This window comes from Oncorhynchus masou, chromosome 8 (assembly GCF_036934945.1).
Source record: "Oncorhynchus masou masou isolate Uvic2021 chromosome 8, UVic_Omas_1.1, whole genome shotgun sequence".
Classification (NCBI taxonomy): domain Eukaryota; kingdom Metazoa; phylum Chordata; class Actinopteri; order Salmoniformes; family Salmonidae; genus Oncorhynchus; species Oncorhynchus masou.
In genome coordinates this window covers 44,330,899-44,353,292 of record NC_088219.1, presented here as the reverse complement: position 1 = coordinate 44,353,292, position 22,394 = coordinate 44,330,899, and the positions used below count along the sequence as shown (strand labels likewise).

General features: G+C 42.2%; 3 protein-coding genes across 5 annotated transcripts; 1 reads left to right on the top strand and 2 right to left on the bottom strand.

Annotated features, from left to right (window-relative positions):
- Positions 1-197: 197 nt before the first annotated feature.
- On the bottom strand, positions 198-8,467 carry LOC135544725 (D-dopachrome decarboxylase-A-like). The gene is made up of 3 exons (XM_064972572.1): positions 8,271-8,467; positions 1,742-1,917; positions 198-1,192 (listed from the first exon to the last, which is right to left on the bottom strand). Exons 1-3 carry the CDS (start codon positions 8,376-8,378, stop codon positions 1,120-1,122), a joined length of 357 nt encoding a protein of 118 aa, XP_064828644.1. The 5' UTR covers positions 8,379-8,467; the 3' UTR covers positions 198-1,119.
- On the top strand, positions 7,597-15,320 carry LOC135544724 (palmitoyltransferase ZDHHC12-B). 3 transcript variants are annotated; one of them, XM_064972571.1, is made up of 5 exons: positions 7,597-7,906; positions 11,546-11,685; positions 11,803-11,895; positions 13,097-13,263; positions 13,467-15,320. In XM_064972571.1, exons 1-5 carry the CDS (start codon positions 7,897-7,899, stop codon positions 13,780-13,782), a joined length of 726 nt encoding a protein of 241 aa, XP_064828643.1. In that variant the 5' UTR covers positions 7,597-7,896; the 3' UTR covers positions 13,783-15,320. The 3 variants fall into 3 exon arrangements, with proteins under 3 accessions (XP_064828643.1, XP_064828642.1, XP_064828641.1); XM_064972570.1 differs by lacking the exon at positions 7,597-7,906 and adding an exon at positions 9,213-9,715 and having other exon boundaries at positions 13,100-13,263; XM_064972569.1 differs by lacking the exon at positions 7,597-7,906 and adding an exon at positions 9,213-9,715.
- A 476-nt stretch (positions 15,321-15,796) lies between these two features.
- Positions 15,797-19,306, bottom strand: LOC135543960 (serine/threonine-protein kinase N1-like). The gene is made up of 7 exons (XM_064971273.1): positions 19,245-19,306; positions 18,930-18,996; positions 18,741-18,817; positions 18,078-18,220; positions 17,508-17,602; positions 17,265-17,334; positions 15,797-17,090 (listed from the first exon to the last, which is right to left on the bottom strand). Exons 3-7 carry the CDS (start codon positions 18,790-18,792, stop codon positions 17,025-17,027), a joined length of 426 nt encoding a protein of 141 aa, XP_064827345.1. The 5' UTR covers positions 18,793-18,817; positions 18,930-18,996; positions 19,245-19,306; the 3' UTR covers positions 15,797-17,024.
- Between the last annotated feature and the right edge of the window lie 3,088 nt (positions 19,307-22,394).

Sequence of the window (22,394 nt, the reverse complement as noted above, 5' to 3'; positions counted from 1 at the left end):
AACAATAATAGCTTTTTTTATGACCAGCATTGTAGGTGCGCGAGACAAGTTTACCAGCATCATAGCACAAGTATCATTGACATGTTCCTTGCCATTTTAAACAAAATTACATTATACTAATAAGCTGACCCAGCAGGTGCTGTTGCAAGGCAAACTTTTCAAGACGAACAATAATGTATGGACAGAAAGCACACGTCCTAAATGTTTATTTTTTGTTGCCTTCAGTGGGGTGTTTCACATGGAAAGATAGCTACATTTTTACATTGGTTTATACAGTCCACTTTTCCTAAATATCTAGCTGTTCAATGTCACATTTGCACCTTGTATTATTTTTAAACCCTTCCACTCTTCCTGTTGAGTGTAAAGAAATATTGGCAAGACATTAAATCCAGTAAATAATTTAGTCATGCGGGACACAATAATTTAAGTACTTTTACTTCTAGTATGACTAATTGTACAGCAAAGCCTTCACAACATTTACTTGATACTCATATATTAAAAGGACTGAAATTGAAAGGAATACATTACATGTAAATTTACTAAGCACAGTCCTTCACAAATACAGAGTGCATGTTAGTCCAATGCAACACTGTTATGTCCTTATCTACTTCTATACTCTTAACAAATGCATAGAATGGTGTTTCACAGCGGCCATTGACATTTACCTGACTTCCATTGCACAGTACGTACTTAAAGATTTACTGCTAATACTAGTCTATCATCTATGCTGGTCATTGTGGTTATTACTAACAAAACATAGCAGAAAAAAAACATCTCAAACACATTATCAGATGGTTGAGATATGACATGAATACGTGAACTTACATAGTAATAGCTTTGAATAAAGGTCAATTGGTTTACATTTCCTCTAATCAAACATGAATATATTCTTATATCATCTAGCTTGTCAAATGTGCGGTTCTGGTTTACTGTCGCAATATAAATGAATGAGTTTCCAGGGCATAGATTCATGGGGTCAAATACCATAGTGATAAAATCCAATACAGGTCTTTGTCATATGGTATGTCATGTCCAATTGAGTGGTGGAAACCCACTGCCAGGGTTTGGTAACTGTTGTGGAACAGATGTGTGAAGTCATTCTGGTGCTGAAAGTTCCTCCTACAGGTAACTCATAACAGTTCCTTTCTTTCCTACCTGATGTGGCTCCAGGACATAGAACCTGATCATGACCCTGTGGAATACAAGTTCACCTACAATTAGATTCATGTATTGAAAACCATATACAGAAGACCATGTGGCTATAATTTAAATCTACTAAATGCAATATTCTATTTAATGCAATATAAAGTCAATACATACTTTGAATGCTATTTGGTGTTACAAGATCTCCTGTGCAACCCCTTACAAGCATAGGTTGTTAGGCTATAATCAATACCTCATGGTAGTAATAACCTAGACATATGAACTGTCCATACATCCAGACACACCATGGCATAACAGATAAGAAACAGATGAAAATTTGTAGTTGAGTTGGGCTTTAAAGAGTCTGCAGGCAGGCCGGGTACAGGAACGGTCATACAGAGACACTCTATCTTTCAATCTGAGATAAGGTATCATATGACATACTGCCCTTTATCCACACCAATGCAGAAATGCAAAATCCTCTTATCTTATGCATAAAACATATTTTTCTATCATTAGAACAGAGCCGAAGCTCTGCAGTAGAGGATAGTACTAAGGTAAAATAAATGAATGATTTGTAGCATAGTCAGCTTCTCACTGGTCTTCAGTAAGTCCAAGTTCTCCTGTAAGGAAAGGGAAGATATTGGCACTGTGTTCCTTGTTCTTCTCAGCAGTGTCAGTGACACCGATGGCGGACACGAACAGTATCACGCAGGGAGCACTAGTTCCACCCATGAGCATTGGCAGTCCTGGTTTCACCACCAACATCATTCTCTGCATGGAAAACAGACAACATAAAATACACACAAGCACCATTTTTGAATAGAAATAGCTAGCTAAGCTATATCTAAGTATTTAAATATGGACACTGGAGTTAAAACCTTGATAGCCGCTAACTATAGTGCCTTCAGAAAGTATTCACACCCTTGACTTTTTCCACATTTTGTTGTGTTACAGCCTGAAATTAAAATAGATTAAGTTGAGATTTTGTGCCACTGGCCTACACACAATACCCCCTGATGTCAAAGTGGAATTGTTTTTAGACATTTTACAAGTATTCAACCCCTTTGTTACGGCATGCCTAAATAAGTACAAGAGTAAAAATGTGTTTAACAAGTCATATAATAAGTTGAATGGACTCTGTGTGCTGTGTTTAACATTATTTTTGAATGACTACCTTATCTCTGTACCCCACAATTATCTCTAAGTTCCCTCATCTCTAGGAGACAGAACACATCTCCTCCCTAAGCGGTATGACGGCTGCATGGTCCCATGGTGTTTATACTTGCATACTATTGTTTGTACAGATGAACGTGGTACCTTCAGGCATTTGGAAATTGCTCCCAAGGATGAACCAGACTTCTGGAGGTCTACAATTTTTTTTCTGAGGTCTTGGCTGATTTATTTTGATTTTTCCATGATGTCAAGCAAAGAGGCACTGAGTTTGAAGGTAGGCCTCGAAATACATCCACAGGTACACCTCCAATTGACTTAAATTATGTCAATTAGCCTACCAGAAGCTTCTAAAGCCATGACATTATTTTCTGGAATTTTCCAAGCTGTTTAAAAAGGCACAGTCAACTTAGTGTATGTGAACATCTGACCCATTGGAGTTGTGATACAGTGAATAAGTGAAATAATCTGTAAACAATTGTTGGAAAAATGACTTGTGTCATGAACAAAGTAGATGTCCTAACCGACATGCCAAAACTATGTATGTAAACTTCCGACTTCAACTGTGTGTGTGTATATATTTTTTTGTTAAACACTTTTTTTGGTTACTACATGATTCCATATGTGTTATTTCATAGTTTTGATGTCTTCACCATCCTACAATGTAGAAAATAGTAAAAATAAAGATGCTGTACATATTTTTTACACATACTTTGTATGTGGACACCCCTTCAAATGAGTGGATTCTGCTACTTCAGCCACACCCGTTGCTGACAGGTATATATATATATATTTTTTTTAAAGCACACAGCCATGCAATCTCCATAGACAAACATTGGCATTGGAATGGCCTTACTGAAGAGCTCAGTGACTTTCAAAGCCAATTCCTCCTTTGGTTGCCTTTCCTTACAGTTCTCTGACGCCCATGACTGGAACGAACTGCAAAAATCTCTGAAGCTGGAGACTCACATCTCCCTCTAGCTAGCTTTAAGAACCAGCTGTCAGAGCATTTTACAGATCACTGCACATGTACTTAGCCTATCTACCTACCTCATCCCCCTACTGGTATTTATTTATTTTGCTTCTTTGCACCCCAGTATCTCTACCTGCACATTCATCTTCTGCACATCTACCTTTCCAGTGTTTAATTGCTATATTGTAATTACTTCGCCACCATGGCCTATTTATTTCCTAACTTACCTCATTTGCACTCACTGTATATAGACTTTTTGTTTTCTTTTGTTCTACTGTATTATTGACTGTATGTTTTGTTTATTCCTTATGTAACGCTGTGTTGTTGTATGTGTCGAATTGCTACGCTTTATCTTGGCCAGGTCGCAGTTGCAAATGAGAACTTGTTCCCAACTAGCCTACCTGGTTAAATAAAGGTGAAATAAAAATATAAAATTTTTAAAAAGTTAACAGGTCCCATACTTTTAGAAAGCCGGGTCTTGACGATTCTGTGCTTCCAACTTTGTGGCAACATTGGGAAGATCTTTTCCTGTTTCAGCATGACAATGCCCCCGTACACAAAGCGAGGTCCATACAGGAATGGTTTGTCAAGATGAGTGTGGAAGAACTTGACTGGCCTGCACAGAGCCTTGACCTCAACCCTATCGAACACCTTTGGGATGAATTGGAATGCCAACTGCGAGCCAGACCTAATCGCCCAACATCAGTGCCCGACCTCACTAATGCTCGTGGCTGAATGGAAGCAAGTCCCTGCAGCAATGTTCCAACATCTAGTGGAAAGCCTTCCCAGAAGAGTAGAGGCTGTTATAGCAGCAATGTTCCAACATCTAGTGGAAAGCCTTCCCCGAAGAGTAGAGGCTGTTATAGCAGAAAATAGGGGGACCAATTCCATATTAATGCCAATGATTTTAGAATAAGATGTTTGAAGAGCAATGTCCACATACTTTTGGTAATGTAGAATATAGGCTCCTGCTCGACTAACAAAATATCTTGGTTGACCAACAGCTTATCGACTAATTGGTGTCAGCCCGAAAAGGAACTAAAGAAAAATGACCATAAATTGGGAAAACAAATTAACTTAATGTCCTCAATACAACACGTTATGTTTGGGGAAAATCCAACACAACAATGACTAACACTCTTCATATTTTCAAGCATGGTGGTGGTGGCTGCGTCATGTTATGGGTATGCTTGTCATCGGCAAGGACTAGGGAGTTTTTAGTATAAAAATAAATGGAAAAGAGCTAAGCACAGGCAAAATCCTAGAGGAAAACTTGGTTCAGTCTTCTTTCCAACAGACACTGGGAGACATTCACCTTTCAGCAGGACAATAACCGAAAATACAAGGTCAAATATACAGTTGGTTACCAAGATGACTTTGAATGTTCCTGAGTGGCCTGAAAATCTATGGCAAGACTTAAAATGGCTGTCGAGCAATGATGAAAAACCAACTTGACAGGGCTTGAAGAATTTTTAAAAAGAATAATGTGCAAATATTGTAAAACCCAGATGTGCAAAGCTCTTAGAGACTTACCCAGAAATACTCAAAGGTGATTCTAACTTGTCACATTGACTCAGGGGGATGAATACTTATGTAAACATGAGTGTTATTTTTCATAATTATTTGACGAATGTTTGAATCCATCTGAGTATTTAGTGTATATCGTTTAGATTATCGTTTTAAATTACAACTATTTTAATCCCACCTTGTAACACAACAAAATGTGTTATGTCAAGGGGCTGTGATTATTTAAGAGCCCCGACGCTCAGTGTAGCCAATTTAGCAACTTCGTCACTATATTTAGCGAGTATTCAGATCCCTCTAGCAACACATTTTCAAAAATATCGACGAGCAACAAATCTAGCGTTATTGGAGACTTTTGGAGACTGACGTGAAAGCACGTATCGTTCTTACTCTTCTCAACACGCAGCAGTCCCTCCCCGCTGCAGTCAGAGCAGGAGATGTTGACCCCTCCGCGTCCAGACAGCAAATGAATTGCGCATGCGGGAAGTCGGCGCTGGCTTACATTCAGGGCGGGATGTAAATGTAAAACATTTCTTTGCCTAAAATAAATCACTGCATTTGACTAACACAGCCTCAGTAACTTACTCACCTTGTCCACTGTGTGTGTGCCTCTCTGTGACATGAGCTAAACATCTAGCTGGCTAGCTTATCATATCTCAGTCTAAACTGTACACTCAAAAATACAGACTCAAACCCTGAATTCAAAGGCTGGTTAAAGCCGTTTATTCAAGATGATACACAAGCATACTGCTTGTATTGTAAGGCTGATTTCTATGACAAACAGTGATATAAAAACTCAACAGTTCCACCCAAAACAAGCTGCCATTAATGGTTTAAAAAAATTGACCCTGCAAAAAAGGCTGAGGCCACCATGGCATTATCTATCACTGAACACTGTTCCATGCTGGCATGTGATCACATTGGAGCATGTAGAGCTGCTTTCTCAGACTCCACTGCTGCTACCCACTTCAAAATGCACAGGACAAAGTGTACAGAAATTATTCGCTGTGTGCGCCACTCTACAGCTTGCTGTAAGTCATGCTTCCAATGACATCATCCCCGTAGTGTGGAGTACTTGGTACGAGAGACTTATAACTGGTTGTCAGTGTCTCCAAAGCGCAGGGAGGCCTACAAGGCCAAATATGAGACCATCAACTGTGGGGAGAAACCTTTACAGATAACCAAGGTGTGTGCCACATATTGGCTCTCCATTGAACCCACGGTTTCACGCATTTTGGACCAGTGGGAGGAGCTTAGGCAGCATTTCACAGTCACCAAGTCCAGTGAACACTGCTACATGGCTGAGGTTTTATACTCCATGTACAGTGATCCTCAACACATATTGGATCTGACTTTTTTGAAGTCAGTGCTGGGTGAGGTACAGTTGGCAATCAAGGCTTTTGAGGGAGAGCAAGTAGATCCTCTTAAGCTATTTGACAGCTTGGTTAGCCTGATCAAGTCTGTGTGCAGCAGGGTGCTGAATCCACTGGCAAATGTTGATGTACTCAAAGGGCCAAAAGATGCATACATCCCAAACTGAGCCTTGGTTATCTTTTTGAGTCAAAGGCAGCTGAGCGCCACCTTGCTCCTGAGGATGAAAACAATGTCTGAAAGCAGTGTGTAGCCTTCACCCTCTCCCTCACTAATGAGTTGAGGGTGAGACTGCTGGACAACATCGAAGCATTGCAGTACATGTCAGCTTTCAATGTGGAGGAAACTCTAAAGCACAATAAGAGCCCTGGAGAAATAGAAGAAAAAAAAATAGCCAAGCTCCTTGGCTACTCCCCTGCAGAGATAGACAAGATGGTCCAGCAATGGCGTGCCATCCATCTTAGTAAATGGAATGAGACAAAAAACACACTGGGCTTCTGGAGTGAGATTTGGAAGTTCAAGGATGCAGCTGATATCAACCCGTTTCAAGAACTTGCCATGGCTGCTGTGTCTGTGTTGTCCTTGCCACACTCGAATGCTGAAGTCGAGAGAGTATTCAGACAGATGAGTGTGGTAAAAAGCAAACTTAAAAATGGGATGTCCTCGCAGACCCTTAACTCCATCCTGTACATTTGATATGGACTGAAGCTGTCTGGTGAGGCTTGCTATGAGCACCAGCTGCCTGATAATGTTTTTCAGCTTTTTGGCACATCAGCTGCTTACTCATTTAAGTCAGCTCCATCAGTTGCTGAACCTGCCATATGGAGCCTTGACCAAAATGACGATGATCCACTCTTTCTGTGAGGGGGGTCTGGGAAAAAAAAAAGACAATTAACCTGAATTAGGGCCAGACTAGTTACCATCTTTTTCTCACATTGCCATTGACAGTTTTTTCTATTGTCTCGTTTTGGTCCATTTAGATTGTATACAACAAATAAATAAAAAATTATGGTTAAAAATGTTCATGTTTTACTGTGACTTGTTGCAGGCTCCTAAGTGGACCATGTGGTTAAAAACCAAACTAAACAAAAAAAAACAGTAACTCCGCCAGTGTCTCTTTTGAGTCACTTTTGCCGGTCCCAAACCCGGATTAAGGAGGAGGGTTGGAATTGTGACATAAAAAAAAAACAAGAATCGACAGAAGAAAGTTCATTTGTAGTTCTAAACATATTTAGGGCGTTTTTTGACTCACTTTTTGTCTCTCCCACGATGTTATTTATCTCTCCCTACAGCGCCCATCACAATTACATGCACATGGCCAATTATGCGATGACGTCCTTTAGCGACTTCTAGGACAGCCAATAGCTACTGTCCTTACTGAGGAGTTGGCAACATTGTAAACGCTCAGTATGAAAGTTAACACGTATTGCTTGCGATACGATTTTGGCAATATAAGGAACATATCGGCGAGAAATAACTTTCTAAAAAACAAAAAAGGTTAAATGCACACCTTTATAGAGTTAGTGTTCGCACACGGACATCTATTTTACAGCGCTTGTTAACGGAAGACCGACAAGACAGGCGACCACTTGCGCTATAATAAGCGATATTGCATGATCGAACAGCTGTGTGTAAGTGTAACTATGGAGGAAGTGTAGCAGAAGCCTTGTTCATCAGCTCGATGCACACAGCCGTATGGATATGTGCAAACCATGCTACACAGTAAGTATTTTTTTAAAGATTTATCGCTTATATGAAAGACAAGTTCCATGTTTCATGAAAAGTATTGCACGCAATTATTATTTACGTTTCAAAATGTTAAAACAGAGCGTCGGGATTGTAATTCACATGGTCCCACTGGTAAGCGGTGATTATAGCTGAGAACCCTTTGGATAAAGCCTTGAGTTCTCGTGAGCAAGGCTACAGCTGCCCATTCAATACTGTAGACGGCAAGGCTTGAGTTCGACAACTAGGCTACAGCTAGATGACAGTAATCTAAACAATGCAATGTATCAAAGGCAGACATATGGAGTGAGGCAAAACCTAACTTAACTCAGTAACATTCTTGATGCAGTAGCCTACTCACCTCTTCGGGTTTCCCTAGAACAGCGGCTGTTTTGGAGCACAGCTTTTTCAAGAAATTCTCAGAAAACGTACTCTCAGGTAAATTACTTTCTAAATCAATGAACGGCATTATGATTTTGTAAAGAGGTCGTTCTTTCAGATGAGAAGCCTAGGGAGGTATATTTGCAGCAAATTTGACTTTGCTCCGGAAAGTACGTCTCTTCATTGGGGGGAAAAAGTACTTCCGTGTCACGGAATTTCGGAAATGTTCAAAATAAAAGTCCCCCACTAATAGCAAATAGTCTCAGTAACTTGAATGTATTCATGATATAGGAAAAATTGTCTAAACATTAACAATGATTCATACTTCTTCATATTTAGGTGACATTTGCATTACATTTGAATTTTAAAATATGTTCTAAGGTCAAATATGGTAAGTGGAAATGCCTCCAAGGGTAGGTAGGGTAGGGTAGTGAAGGGTAGTGGTACCATATTAAGGGTAGTGGTATCATATGATTGTGATATAACCAATTAGATCCCAGGAACCTTCTACTGCATTTTTCAAAATGTCTGATTAGTCAGGAGACAACACAAACAACAAATCAAATTATTATTTTTATTTTGTATATATATTTTAATGTCAGTGTTCAACCTGGCAGGGCCTCTGCCTAGCCTTGCCCTGCCGTGGCTTCGTCTCTGTTAACATGATTCAGTTTCCAGTACAGTAGCCTACTGTTACACTTTATTGTTGTTGGTATGTTCAACTCATATTTCTGATTTGGAAGTTTATAATAAACAGCATTGGAGCTATTTTAGATAGTACATGAATGCTGCACGACTTTCCCAGTCAGTGTTCTGAACTTCTGAGAGCACATGAACACAACAAAAATATATACGTACACAATGATGTCATACATATACCACGTGAATGCAATGACCAATAGAATGAGCGTATCCAAAGGAACGCCAGCAACCCTGGACAATAATATTGCAGCCCTTCAGAGACGCTCTGATCATATTTATTAGAGCGGAAATGATTGAATGCTATTTTGGTGATTAGGAATACATGTAGCTATCACCCTAGTTTTAAGGTTGTATGTGTCTAACCAGCAAGCTTGGCATGTTAATTTCGGAATTTAGTTAATGTTAGACCATTCCATTCGCCATTTGGAGAGAAACCTCGAGCTGTTGGGTTAGTTGGCAAGATAACTGGATACAGTAACGCTGACCGCTAGCTACGGTTATGTGGGACGATGGTGATAAAGGCTAGTTAGCGAAATGCATTTTGTTAGCGAACTATAGTAGGCCAGTTCTCGTAACCTGATTGCATACCGGTACCAGTCTATTGCTACGTGTTGAAAAATGCTAGGATGTTCAAAAATGTGTTCGGGTCAGGATTTATTGTAAGAACCGCACACGTTATCCTGGCATGGGTAATAACACTGATACTCTTCCTACATGATACAGGTAAGTGCACTGAATTTAAATTCATTTTCAGATGCCAGTATCCGTTACACGGCTGTAATGCATAGATGGCATATGCATTATTACACTGTAATGCATAACATCAAACCACACGTCCACTTATCACCAAATATGGTGTTGTGGGGAAGTCCAGTGCCATTGTGTGGAGGAATGTGGGAGAAGATGGAGCTAGATGAAACTTGGCTGTGACAATCTACTGTATTTTCTCATCAATGAAATTTGATATCAGTACAGTTTCCCAAAACTAGAATCTGTTAAATAAAATTAAGTGTTAAGTAAAAAAGTGTTAAGTAAAAAATACATTAATAAGAAATAAATGTAACAAATAATTAAAGGTACCGATAGAGTCAATCAATGTGCGGGGGTACCAGTTAGTCGAGGTAATATGTACATGTAGGTAGATTTAAAGTGACTATGCATGGGGGGGGGGGGGGGGGTAGTCTGGGTAGCCATTTGATTAGCTGCTTGGTAGTCTTATGGGTTGGAATCTGTTAAGAATACTTTTGGACCTAGACTTGGCGCTCCGGTACCGCTTGCCTTGTAGTAGCAGAGAGAACAGTCTATGACCTGGGTGGCTGGAGTCTTTTTGACAATTTCTACCACTGTTGTGCCATCAGCAAACTTAATGATGGTGTTGGTGTCGTACCTGGCCGTGCAGTCATGAGTGAACAGGGAGTACAGGAGGGGGCTGAGCTCGCACCCCTGAGGGGCCCCGTGTTGGGGATCAGTGTGGTGGATGTGTTTTTGCCTACCCGCACCACCTGGGGGCGGCCCGTCAGGAAGTTCAGGATCCAGTTGCAGAGGGAGGTGTTTAGTCCCAGGGTCCTTAGCTTAGTGATGAGCTTTGAGGGCACTATGGTGTTGAACACTGAGCTGTAGTCAATGAATAGTATCCTCACATAGGTGTTCCTTTTGTCCACGTGGGAAAGGGCAGTTACGAACAGAGTGCGTGCTACGTTTTGTAGACTTAACCCTTTGCCAAATTTGCTTTGTGTGGAAGGAGTGCAACAGCGAAATTAGTTATTGCACAGGTGCACTTTTCAGAGTATCTGTGCCCTAAGTACATGCTAAAATGCGGCAATTGGATCTTTCTAGCTTGTGCGTGGCTCTGCCCAACTCCTTGCTTGTTTTGCCCGCTGTGCTTTATTTGCTCCCTTTGGAAACGATGATTTTATCACAGTGCCACCAACATGATCAACAAAGCAGCCAATTAGGTAGCTGATAAAAGTAGCTAAGGTCCTTATTGGTCAAGACAGTTGGACTAATCTCATAAGCCACAGTCTGTGTAAAGATAAGACTAAACTCCAATTAAGGAAATGTACTCATTTTTTTTTTTTTTACCTTTATTTAATTAGGTAAGTCTGTTAAGAAGAAATTCTTATTTTCAATGATGGCCTAGGAACAGTGGGTTTACTGCCTTGTTCAGGGGCAGAACAACAGATCTTTACCTTGTCTGCTCGGGGATTCGATCTTGCGTCCTTCCAGTTAAATTGATTTGAATGAATAGTCTATTACTTATAAATGAGATAAATACAACTGCCTTACCGTTATCATATCTTAGGACCTATTACTCTCTGTTGGCATAGACCTAGTAAGCCTTTGCGTGATCCTGTATAGCTTGGTATGTCATTCCTAGAGCACTTCATGCAGTGTCACAGAAAGCAATTGCTATTTGCAAGTGAAAATGTAATGGGATGCATAGGCTCCATTATTAACCTTTTGATGGCCATTTATTTGATCGTATTTCATTATCCAACATTTTAGTAGTAGCTACTAGTTAGTAAACATTGCTAATTTATTCTTGTTTTGCAGACCTGAGGAAGCAAGAGGAGAGGGGAGAGCTCATCCAACCTGTGCTCTTTGTCTTGCTGGTCCTTGTGTCGGTGTTGCTGTACTTCGCTGTCTCGCTCATGGATCCTGGCTTTGTCCTATCTGACGGTAGTGACTTACAGGTGCGTCAAACCACGTTTTGCTTACTTTTACAACACACGAACACAGTAATGCATATCAATGCTCAGGAAATGCATTACAGCTATAAAAAAAACTATGCACTTGTACTGCATTTTTAGTTCACCCTTGGCATCGCTGAGGAGACGCAGGATATGATTCCCCCAACAACCAAGTCTCTGCGACAGCGGCGCTGTGGTCATTGTCTGCTCCAGGTATGGAGTGGGCTACTGTAGTATTTTTATTTTTTTTCCAGATTTTTGTTGTTGTCTTTAACCTTTATTTATCCAGTGGAAACCCATTGAGACCAGCGTCTCATTTACAAGGGTGCCCTGGGAACAATACATTAACATGATCAGTCTCAATACAATACACTTTCAATTACACATTACAACAAATCAAATTCAAAAGCGACAGATAACATGTATATGCGCTAGGGGCACAATAACTAAAAGCGATCTTCCTGGACTCTGGAGACCCGCGGAACCTCTAAAACCTTGAGAGCGAGTCTGATGGTGGGTTGCGTTCCAATTAAAAAGTGAGGTGAGGTGGTATGAGAGTTTCTGGAGAACTGCTTTATATACAAATAGTAGCTGAGGTTGGGCCCTTCTGGTAGTCACAAAGCCAAGCTGATGACATTACATAAAAGGCAAGGATGTGTACTAAAACGGTCTCCAGTGATAAGATACAGGCTGAATCTAAGGGTTTTAAAACAGAGGCTGCTGCATGCATGTAGATTACATCACCATAGTCAAGTACTGGCAGGAGTGATGCTTGAACAGTTTTCCCCCTGTTTTCAAAAGTAAGGCAGCATTTTTTTTCTATAAAGGAAAGTGGTTGTAATTCTCAGCTTCTTTGTTAGTTTTTCAATGTGTGTTTAAAAAGACAGCTCATCATCAATGAGGGACTTGTTCAATTTGGCGTCCCTTCAAGGTGCAGTTACGCAGATGTTCTCCAACATTTAGCACTTATTTAATATTGCTGAGCGATTGTTGAATTGAATCAAAGCCAAGCTGACTGTTGTTAATGGCCTGCTGCACTGAGGGGGCACAGGAATAAATAGCTGTCATCTGCATAGATATGTAGGCCCCAGTTATTATTATTATTCAGAGACAAACCAACATTATTCATGTAAATAGTGAAGGGCCTAGTATTGAGCCTTGTACACCTGTTTACATGTATATTTAGTGCATATGTATTCATGAGGTGACATTAGGAGGGATAATGTAATCCTAGGATGCTGACAGACACACCATTTGCTCTCACTCTGTTAAGAGATTCTCTCACTCAATTATGGTCATGGCAAGATAAGCTGCTGGCATATGATATGAGTACAGGTCAGTGGACTAGTTTATGACCAGAAAGAGATTTCTGTAACTCCTCCTTCCCCCCTTTCCCATTCATGTGCCCAAACAGCAGCCAATGAGATCCAAGCACTGTCAGACCTGTCAGCACTGCGTGCGTCGCTACGACCACCACTGCCCCTGGATGGAGAACTGCGTGGGCGAGAGGAACCACCGCTGGTTCCTGCTCTACCTGGCTGTCCAGCTGTTGGTGCTGCTGTGGGGCCTCCAAATGGCCTGGTGAGTGAAGATGGGTCTTCAGAGCCCATTCATACATGGTTGTGGTGACCCACAGGGTATGCAATGCAGGGTTTACAAAAACAGTTGCACACCCCGTGGGTCACCACAACCAGGATCGAAGATCTTGATGATTTTTTGCTTCAATTTATCATATGATGCACTGTTTCAGAAGTGTGGCCAATCTCACTTGTTCTGTGACGCAGGTCGGGCTTCACCACGGCACCCACCTGGCAGCTGTGGCTGCGCGGCAATGGCGTGCTGCTGGGTACAGTGGCGGTGGTGGCGGTGCTCTCCCTCACCGTGCTCCTACTCCTGGGCTCCCACCTCTACCTAGTCTCCCTCAACACCACCACCTGGGAGTTCATGTCGCGCCACCGCATCTCCTACCTCAAGCACTGCGGCGCTGACGAGAACCCGTTTGACCGCGGGACGCTGCGCAACCTCTGGGGCTTCTTCTGCAACTGGGGCACCATAGTGTGGGAACAAGTGTACTTCAGAGAGGGCAACGACCCCATCTGATGAGCAAACAAGCTAACTAACTCGTCGTCTACTCCAGTTCTTCATTCCTTCCCTGAAATTCCTCCAATTGAGTTTACGTCCTCCTTTCTAGAAGTATCTTTATAAGAGACAGACATCCAAATGATCTATGAACTCCTCTCATTACTTCAGTTGGTCACTGAACTTTGCAAGTTCAGTTTAGTATGTAAGTGGATTTCAATGGAATTGAGCGCAATCCTGGTATTTATTTCAGTTGACGAGTGACATGATAAAAAAACATTTGTCAGGAAAAGTTTTACTGGAACAAATGGGTCAGCTATTCAGTCTCGGTAAGAAAGGTAATTGCAGTGAGCCTGTGAATAGTAGTGTGATTCTTAGTGTTGCTCTGTTTATTTCCTATCCTTCCAACTTACCATTGCCTTTGACAACCACTACACTCCCACCCACTCCAATACCTTCTTCTGTCCAAAGAATAATATCTAAGAGTGAAGAGTAAAAAATATCACTGAAGTATTAGGAATTTGAGCTAAGGGAACTCTTATGTGTTGAAGGGAACATATTTACAGAATAGATCAATAGATCACATAATTCCTTGACAGTTGGATTAACAGAAAGGCAATTCGCGTAGGGCCTGTTTTTCTATTCCCTGAGTTTACTCAGCTATAACACGCTATAAGCTAACTGTTGTTATATACAGGATAAAGGGACTTTCATATACTGTTGTTGATGTAAAACTGTCTATACTTGAGAGCATGATTTGATTCCTTGTTGGTGTGTTTTCCCCAATATTGACTCGGCATTGACAGGGGCTCTGTAGTGACCAAGTGGCTGATTGACTCAGTCAATCAAGTCTTTAGGCTGTGTTTAAACATGCAGTCTAATTCTGATCTTTTGCCCAATTATGGGCCAAAGATATGATCTGATTGGTCAGAAGACCAATTATTGGGAAAATATCAGAATTGGGTTACCTGTGTTTACACAGCCTTAGATTTCCAGAAGCACATTCCTCTTAACCATTTGAGTATTTTTGCATATTGTTACAAATATCACATTTTCAATGCCTGGTTTACTGTAATAGTTTAGTTTAATTGAATCTGTACAAAAAGAATGTCAGGTTTTAAGGCTGCACTACAGCTCAAAGCTTCCTGGCAACAGGGTTAATATGAAAGGCAAAGGTCAGCCATGTGTTGGCAAATGAATAAGTAACTAAAATGGTAATTCAGTTATCAATATATTTTTGGTAGTACCATGATCCATCGACAAATTATTGCACCTCTTATAAAATGGTAGTGAGGCATTTATTTGCAATTGTATTATCTATTACTATAAAGTATAGTAAAGGTGAAAAGCACACAATTTGCACCATCATCAGAGTTGGTTTGAAAAATGATCTGATCTTGGGTGAAACTCCAAACATGTTTAATCGTTCACTTAAATCATTTATTCTCACTTTTTCAATTGACAGAATGTCATACTATTTTTGTGAACAGGCTTATTGCTCTTGATGCAAATCAACCTTTTTGATCGTCCATTTTGGAAAATAAAGAGTTTGCATGAGATTTTTACATCTAGTTTTTGGTAACATTAGGAATAATCGTAGAGAACTTATTTAAAGGAGTGCAATGTTGTGTGTGTTCCCTAACTTAATCGTTAGCTTATTCTCTGTGCAATAGGAGAGCATAGAAAAACATGACAGAAATGAGCAATAATGGTAAGTAATATTGTCATCTTTTTATAGTATCAGAAAATCTTTCTGGCTCTTCCAGTAGAATTGATAAGTGATGTGATTTTATATACATTTGTTTGGTCTTGTAAGTGCTGATTTCAGTGTGAACTGTTTATGAACAAAGTAATTTATGCAATATTTTATTTTTTAAGAATTTGTTTGAAATGCAGTAGACCTATCAATAAATTGAAATGTTTATTTCAGAAAGATGCTTCATAAGTCCAGTAGATGAGTACTATTTATTAATTCACATTTCCTTCATGTTGTGTCAAGAAAAACATGCATGTCTTATCTCAAGACACAATAGTATTTATTTTCCATTGTATTGCACAGCATATTTATTTTAGTAGCAAAGCATGTACATTCATATTCATGACTGGAATGGAATGAAAATGACTCCCTAGGAATACTTAGTTTGCATAATTCTTAACTTACAATTTGTAGTCTTTTAGAAAAGGTATTTCGGGAACATGTAAGTTTCAACTTGACATTCAAATGTTTAAGCGGCCCAAGATGGACCCATGGAATACCTTGATTACAAAGCAGCACAATGCACATCAAAAGGTTTTTAAAAATCTTCTGTTTCCTCCATGAAGATGACATTCCTGTATTCCTAGGCTAGTGTATGGCGATTCAATTTGGATTCCCAGGCTAAATATACAAACATCAGTAGCTATAATCAGTGTTAGTAATTGGATAGAGCCAAAACCGTAATAGGGTTACAATACATGTAGAAACATAATTTACAGCAAAGGTTCTTATGATTGGAAGTGTAGTGTTATGAAGCGCTGGTCTGTCCAATATCCTTTGGATTAGAACTCATTTAAAAGCTCATTATTGCACTGGTGCCAATGTTTGAAACAAAGCACTCTTAGTTTCGCAAATGAATAAGAAAGGGCAGCAAATGACCTAATTCGTGTTGTCACAGTAACAAAACAGTGGCATGTCAAGTATTCATTTGGCAAATATCAATGTTAGCTGATATACTGTCAATATGAAGCTGACAAATAAACAAAAACAAGGCAAAACTAGAATAGTCAATATTGACCACCAACAAATATAGATACTGACGAACAAGGCAGAGAGAAACAGAAGAGCGTTTTCAGAGTGGCTGACACTCCCATGGATGAGGAGTCCCCTCTCTACAGCTAACTGACTGGGGTCACATCGGCAGGCCGAGTTCTGATAGGCTGTAGAGGTTCAGGTGGAGTGCTCGTCATCACCCACAGAACATTAATGGCCCTGAGGAGAGATGACAAGCCCAAGAGGACATCACAGTGGCCTATCTGGTCAGTACTTATTCAGCCACAGGTAGCTGTTTGCCACAGTGAAGTAAAGGAACCAGCTTCAGTGGAGCAGGAACCATTTTGGATTTTAGTCCTGTCCGTCCGTTCCTCTATCTGGCCGTCATTGTATACATGTGTATGTTTAAGGTCAGGGCAGCGAGGAGAAGTCAGTCGGCAGAGATCTCCTGTTGGTCGGCAGTGAGGAAGGAGGGTGTCTGTGGGGTGGGGAGGGGGGGGACTCCTCGTCAAAGTTACTGATCTGTAGGAAGAACGGGGGAACCACTTTTTTTGTGAAGCAAAGCCTTCCAGTCCAGTCCCTGGGATGAACAAAAGTATACATCAAATTATTATACATTTCATTGGATGATTGCCAACTTTCCTACAATGTTGAAACGAAGGCAAAGGCGCTACAACAACAATCTTGGTGATGCTCAACTGAAATGAAAATGACCCACAGGCCACGAATGAGGCCAGTTTTTACTTGGAAGTACCTGTGTTTCTTGACCTCGTTGGGCCCGGCTCTCCTGATCCCAGCCTCCTTTCAGGGTTTTTCTGTAGTAGCTGCAGCACAATACGAAAGTCTGGCTCAGTATTCATCCCACTATACATCTTTGTAAATTATTTCCACACAGTTTTCATTTTCTGTATTTGCAATGCAGCTTGTTGTTGATTCCGACTGTGTAAGGAGGCAGTATTCTGTACAAGGCAGTATACCGAGAGGATGGCCCACATACCTTTTGGATGATGGAGACTCTGGGGAGAGGAACCTCGGATAGCGCACTTCATCATTTACTATGCTGTCAAACACCTCGTGACCAGGGAAGGGAGACTGTCACAGATGAGAAGAGAGAGAGACGCCATTGCAATGAAAGTCCAAACAACCTCATTCCTATCATGATACCAGACGAAAACATCTTCATTCATACAAGACCAAAAATCCTTATTCAACCAAGAACCAACATCAAAACTTATAATAAATAAAACTTAATGGGTTCACCATATGAGTGCATATTGTGAGCCAACTGACCAGAAAGATCATTTATGTTTCTCGATTCATTTCTCTGGTCCAAACATCTAAATTCAACCGAGACCTACAACTCAAAATACTTGGTTGGTTCACCATAGGAAAGGACCTTGTGAGCCTACTAATTGAAGACATCCTCTAGGTATTTCTATTCTACTGACCTGCCAGCATCTCACAGAAGAGGATACACCACAGAGCAAAAACAGGACACATATGGCCCGCGCACCACCAGTTTGAGATCTCTGCTATAGGTTATTTTATGAATCTCTCTGCTACCGACCTCCCCCACCAAAATCTCATAGATGAGGACACCCAGGCCCCACCAGTCCACACAGCGGGTGTAGTAGTTGTCCGTCAGCACCTCCGGGGCCAGGAACTCTGGTGTGCCACAGAATGTGTCGGTGCGATCTCCATAACCCATACCTGCAGATACACACAGGGAAAATCTAACTTTTTAGACAGATGGTAGTGTGTACCCAGGGATTTTTCTGCAATTGAAATCCTTGGGTGGGCCGTCTAAGCATTTTTTTTGGGGGGGGGGTTGCCTAAGACCAATAAAATATTTGAGAACTAACCATCACAAAAAGTCTATAAAACTGCAGTATTTTCTCTCAGCTCCATGGCAGAATATGTAGAATTGCAGAAAATTAGCTTAAAAACTACACGCCAAGATGGGATTCTCTAAAATGTTCTCATATTCAGCCGGACTGACCGCGCCCCCTGCCACGCCCATCACCTTACTTCGTGCAGCAAGCTTGACACTGTTGTCCCACTTTCAATAATGAGGGGTTCCTTAGCCCAGGGCTAAAAGCGAATAACTTTAAATTAAAGAGCAACATTCATCATTGATTAATAACACTGAATGTTAATTTAATAAACCATGTGAGTGGGTGGGACAGTGGGTCTTAAAGGGAATGTCCCAGAAGCCATAACCATAATGTACCTTCGTTGCACAATCCAAAGTCTGCTATCCTCACATAGCCATCTGCTTCCATCAACAGGCTGTCTAGCTTCAGATCCCTGAGAGAGAGAAAAAGAGATCACTGGATGAAATTAGAAAAATAATGACTGACAGGCAGGTTATTAGGTGTGCGAAGGCAGAGGGCTGGAAAACAGTACTGAGATAGTTTACCGGTAAGTAAGATATCTTGTTCTGGTGCAGAATCTCTAGTCCCAGCAGCACGCACGAGGCATAGAACCTAAACAGGGCACAAAATGGCACACATATAATGGTGAGTTTTGATGTATCACCAACTCTAAAGCTTGAAGGAGAATTAGACAAGCCTGCATTAACCATTTGTAGTCACTCAGTGGTACATGTTTAAAGTGCCTGTAGATAGTATACACAACCCTTGCAATATTTACATATTTTGTTGCCTTACAGCCTGTAATTGCAATGCTTCACATGCTGTCATAATGGGGCCTGTGTGTGTTGTGTAAGGCTTACTGAGCTCTGTCTCTCAGTGAAGACGTTGATGTGTATGTAGGTCATGAGGTCTACCCCAGGGGAGTACTTCATCACAGTCTGGGAGCAGCCATGCGTATTCACCAGGAAGGGATGGTGGGAGGAGTTGATCGTCTCAAACTAAAATCACAGAAATGCACACGAACAAACACACACGAAAGAGCAAACACACAATAATACTATATTTCAGGTGGAATGCAACTGCTAGTGTCTTTCAAATCCAGTTCCCTCAACATGTGTCTAAATTCACTCACTGTTCGCTCTCACCTGGCATACAATTTCAAAATCAAATCAAATTTTATTAGTAAGATGCGCCAAATACAACCTTACAGTGAAACTTTTACAAGCCCTTAACCAACAAGGTAGTTTTAAGAAAATACCAACAAAAAAGTAATAGATATAAATAACTATTAAAGAGCAGTAGTAAAATAACAATAGCGGGGCTATATACAGGGGGAACTGGTAGAGAGTCAATGTGGGGGCACCGTTGTCAAGGTAATTGGGGTAATATGTACATGTAGGTAGAGTTATTAAAGTGACTATGCGTAGATAATAACAGAGTAGCAGCATAGTAGAAAAGGGTGTGGAGGGCGGCAATGCAAATAGTCTGGGTAGCCATTTAATTAGATGTTCTGGAGTCTTAAGGTTTGGGGGTAGAAGCTGTTTAAAGCCTTTTGGACCTAGACTTGGTGCTCCAGGTACTGCTTGCCGTGCAGTAGCAGAGAGAACAAACTATGACTAGGGTGGCTGGAGTCTTTGGCAATTTTTATGGCCTTCCTCTGACACCGCCTGGTATAGAGGTCCTGGATGGCAGGAAGCTTGGTCCCAGTGATGTACTGGGCCATTCGCACTACCCTCTGTAGTGCCTTGCGGTCCGAGGCCGAGCAGTTGCCATCCCAAGCAGTGATGCAACCAGTCAGGATGCTCTCAATGGTGCAGCTGTAAAACTTTTTGCGGATCTGAGGACCCATGCCAAATCTTTTCAGTCTCCTGAGGGGGAATAGGTTTTGTCTTGCCCTCTTCACGACTGCCTTGGTGTGCTCGGACCATGTTATTTTGTTGGTGATGTGGACGCCGAGGAACTTGAAGCTCTCAACCTGCTCCACTACAGCCCCGTCGATGAGAAAGGGGGCGTGCTCGGTCCTCCTTTTCCTGTAGTCCACAATCATCTCCTTTGTCTTGATCACATTGAGGGAGAGGTTGTTTTCCTTGCACCACACGGTCAGGTCTCTGACCTCCTCCCTATAGGCTGTCTCATCGTTGTCGGTGATCAAGCCTACCACTGTTGTGTCATCGGCAAACTTAATGATGGTGTTGGAGCCGTGCCTGGCTGTTATGTACTTGAGTGAAGACCCAAAAGCGGTTTTAACAGAAAACAGAGTTCTTTAATGAAAAACAGGAATGGCATAAATCCTCTTCCAACGTAGTCAATGGAACAAAAGAACGTAGTATAATGCAGGATGCACCTGCCAGGCAGACTCCGACAGGATAGGACAAGGTGGAAGCAAACGAGACGACAGCTTGCTTCTGGCATCAAAAACACAAACAAGAATCAGACACTGAAAGTAGCAGGAACAGAGAGAGAAATAGAGACCTAATCAGAGGGGGAAGAGAGAACAGGTGGGAAAAGAGTGAATGAGCTAGTTAAGGGAGATGTAGAACAGCTGAAGAATGAGGGACAGAGAAGGTAACCTAAAAAGACCAGCAGAGAGAGACAGAGTGAAGAGAAAGGACAGGAACAGACATAACAAGACATGACAGTACCCCCCCCCACTCACCGAGCGCCTCCTGGCGCACTCGAGGAGGAAACCTGGCGGCAACGGAGGAAATCATTGATCAGCGAACGGTCCAGCACGTCCCGAGAGGGAACCCAACTCCTCTCCTCAGGACCGTACCCCTCCCAATCCACTAGGTACTGATGACCACGGCCCCGAGGGCGCATGTCCAAAATCTTACGAACCCTGTAGATGGGTGCGCCCTCGACAAGGACGGGGGGAGGGACGAGCGGGGGCGCGAAGAACGGGCTTAACACAGGAGACATGGAAGACCGGGTGAACGCGACGAAGATAGTGCGGGAGAAGAAGTCGCACTGCGACAGGATTAATGACCTGAGAAATACGGAACGGACCAATGAACCGCGGAGCCAACTTGCGAGAAGCTGTCTTAAGGGGAAGGTTCTGAGTGGAGAGCCATACTCTCTGACCGCAACAATATCTAGGACTCTTGGTCCTACGCTTATTAGCGGCCCTCACAGTCTGCGCCCTATTACGGCAAAGTGCCGACCTGACCCCCTTCCAGGTGCGCTCGCAACGCTGGACAAAAGCCTGAGCGGAGGGGACGCAGGACTCGGCGAGCTGAGATGAGAACAGCGGAGGCTGGTACCCGAGGCTACTCTGAAAAGGAGATAGACCGGTAGCAGACGAGGGAAGCGAGTTGTGGGCGTACTCTGCCCAGGGGAGCTGTTCTGACCAAGACGCAGGGTTACGAAAAGAAAGACTGCGTAAAATGCGACCAACAGTCTGATTGGCCCGTTCGGCTTGACCGTTAGACTGGGGATGAAAGCCGGACGAGAGACTGACGGAAGCCCCAATCAAACGGCAAAACTCCCTCCAAAATTGAGACGTGAACTGCGGGCCTCTGTCGGAAACGACGTCAGACGGAAGGCCATGAATTCGGAAAACGTTCTCGATAATGATCTGAGCCGTCTCCTTAGCAGAAGGGAGCTTAGCGAGAGGAATGAAATGAGCCGCCTTAGAGAATCTATCGACAACCGTAAGAATAACTGTCTTCCCCGCTGATGAAGGCAGTCCGGTGATAAAATCTAAAGCGATGTGAGACCACGGTCGAGAGGGAATGGGAAGCGGTCTGAGACGGCCGGCAGGAGGAGAGTTCCCAGATTTAGTCTGCGCGCAGACCGAACAAGCGGCGACAAATCGACGCGCGTCACGTTCCCGAGTGGGCCACCAGAAACGCTGGCGAATGGAAGCGAGCGTACCCCGAACGCCGGGGTGGCCGGCTAACTTGGCAGAGTGGGCCCACTGAAGAACGGCCGGACGAGTAGGAACGGGAACGAACAGAAGGTTCCTAGGACAAGCTCGCGGCGACGGAGTGTGAGCGAGTGCTTGCTTTACC

Bases quoted from the DNA above. Each gene is read 5' to 3' on its own strand.
- LOC135544725 (XM_064972572.1), bottom strand. From the start codon at position 8,378: ATGCCGTTCATTGATTTAGAAAGTAATTTACCTGAGAGTACGTTTTCT. The intron at 1,918-8,270 runs GTGAGTAGGCTA...TTTTCCATGCAG, and splicing joins TTCTAGGGAAACCCGAAGAG to AGAATGATGTTGGTGGTGAA. The intron at 1,193-1,741 runs GTGAGAAGCTGA...TGTATTCCACAG, and splicing joins CTTGGACTTACTGAAGACCA to GGTCATGATCAGGTTCTATG.
- LOC135544724 (XM_064972569.1), top strand. From the start codon at position 9,619: ATGTTCAAAAATGTGTTCGGGTCAGGATTTATTGTAAGAACCGCACAC. The intron at 9,716-11,545 runs GTAAGTGCACTG...CTTGTTTTGCAG, and splicing joins ACTCTTCCTACATGATACAG to ACCTGAGGAAGCAAGAGGAG. The intron at 11,686-11,802 runs GTGCGTCAAACC...CTGCATTTTTAG, and splicing joins CTGACGGTAGTGACTTACAG to TTCACCCTTGGCATCGCTGA.
- LOC135543960 (XM_064971273.1), bottom strand. From the start codon at position 18,792: ATGGAAGCAGATGGCTATGTGAGGATAGCAGACTTTGGATTGTGCAAC. The intron at 18,221-18,740 runs GTACATTATGGT...GTGTATCTGCAG, and splicing joins CTTTGGATTGTGCAACGAAG to GTATGGGTTATGGAGATCGC. The intron at 17,091-17,264 runs GTACTTCCAAGT...TGTTCATCCCAG, and splicing joins AACGAGGTCAAGAAACACAG to GGACTGGACTGGAAGGCTTT.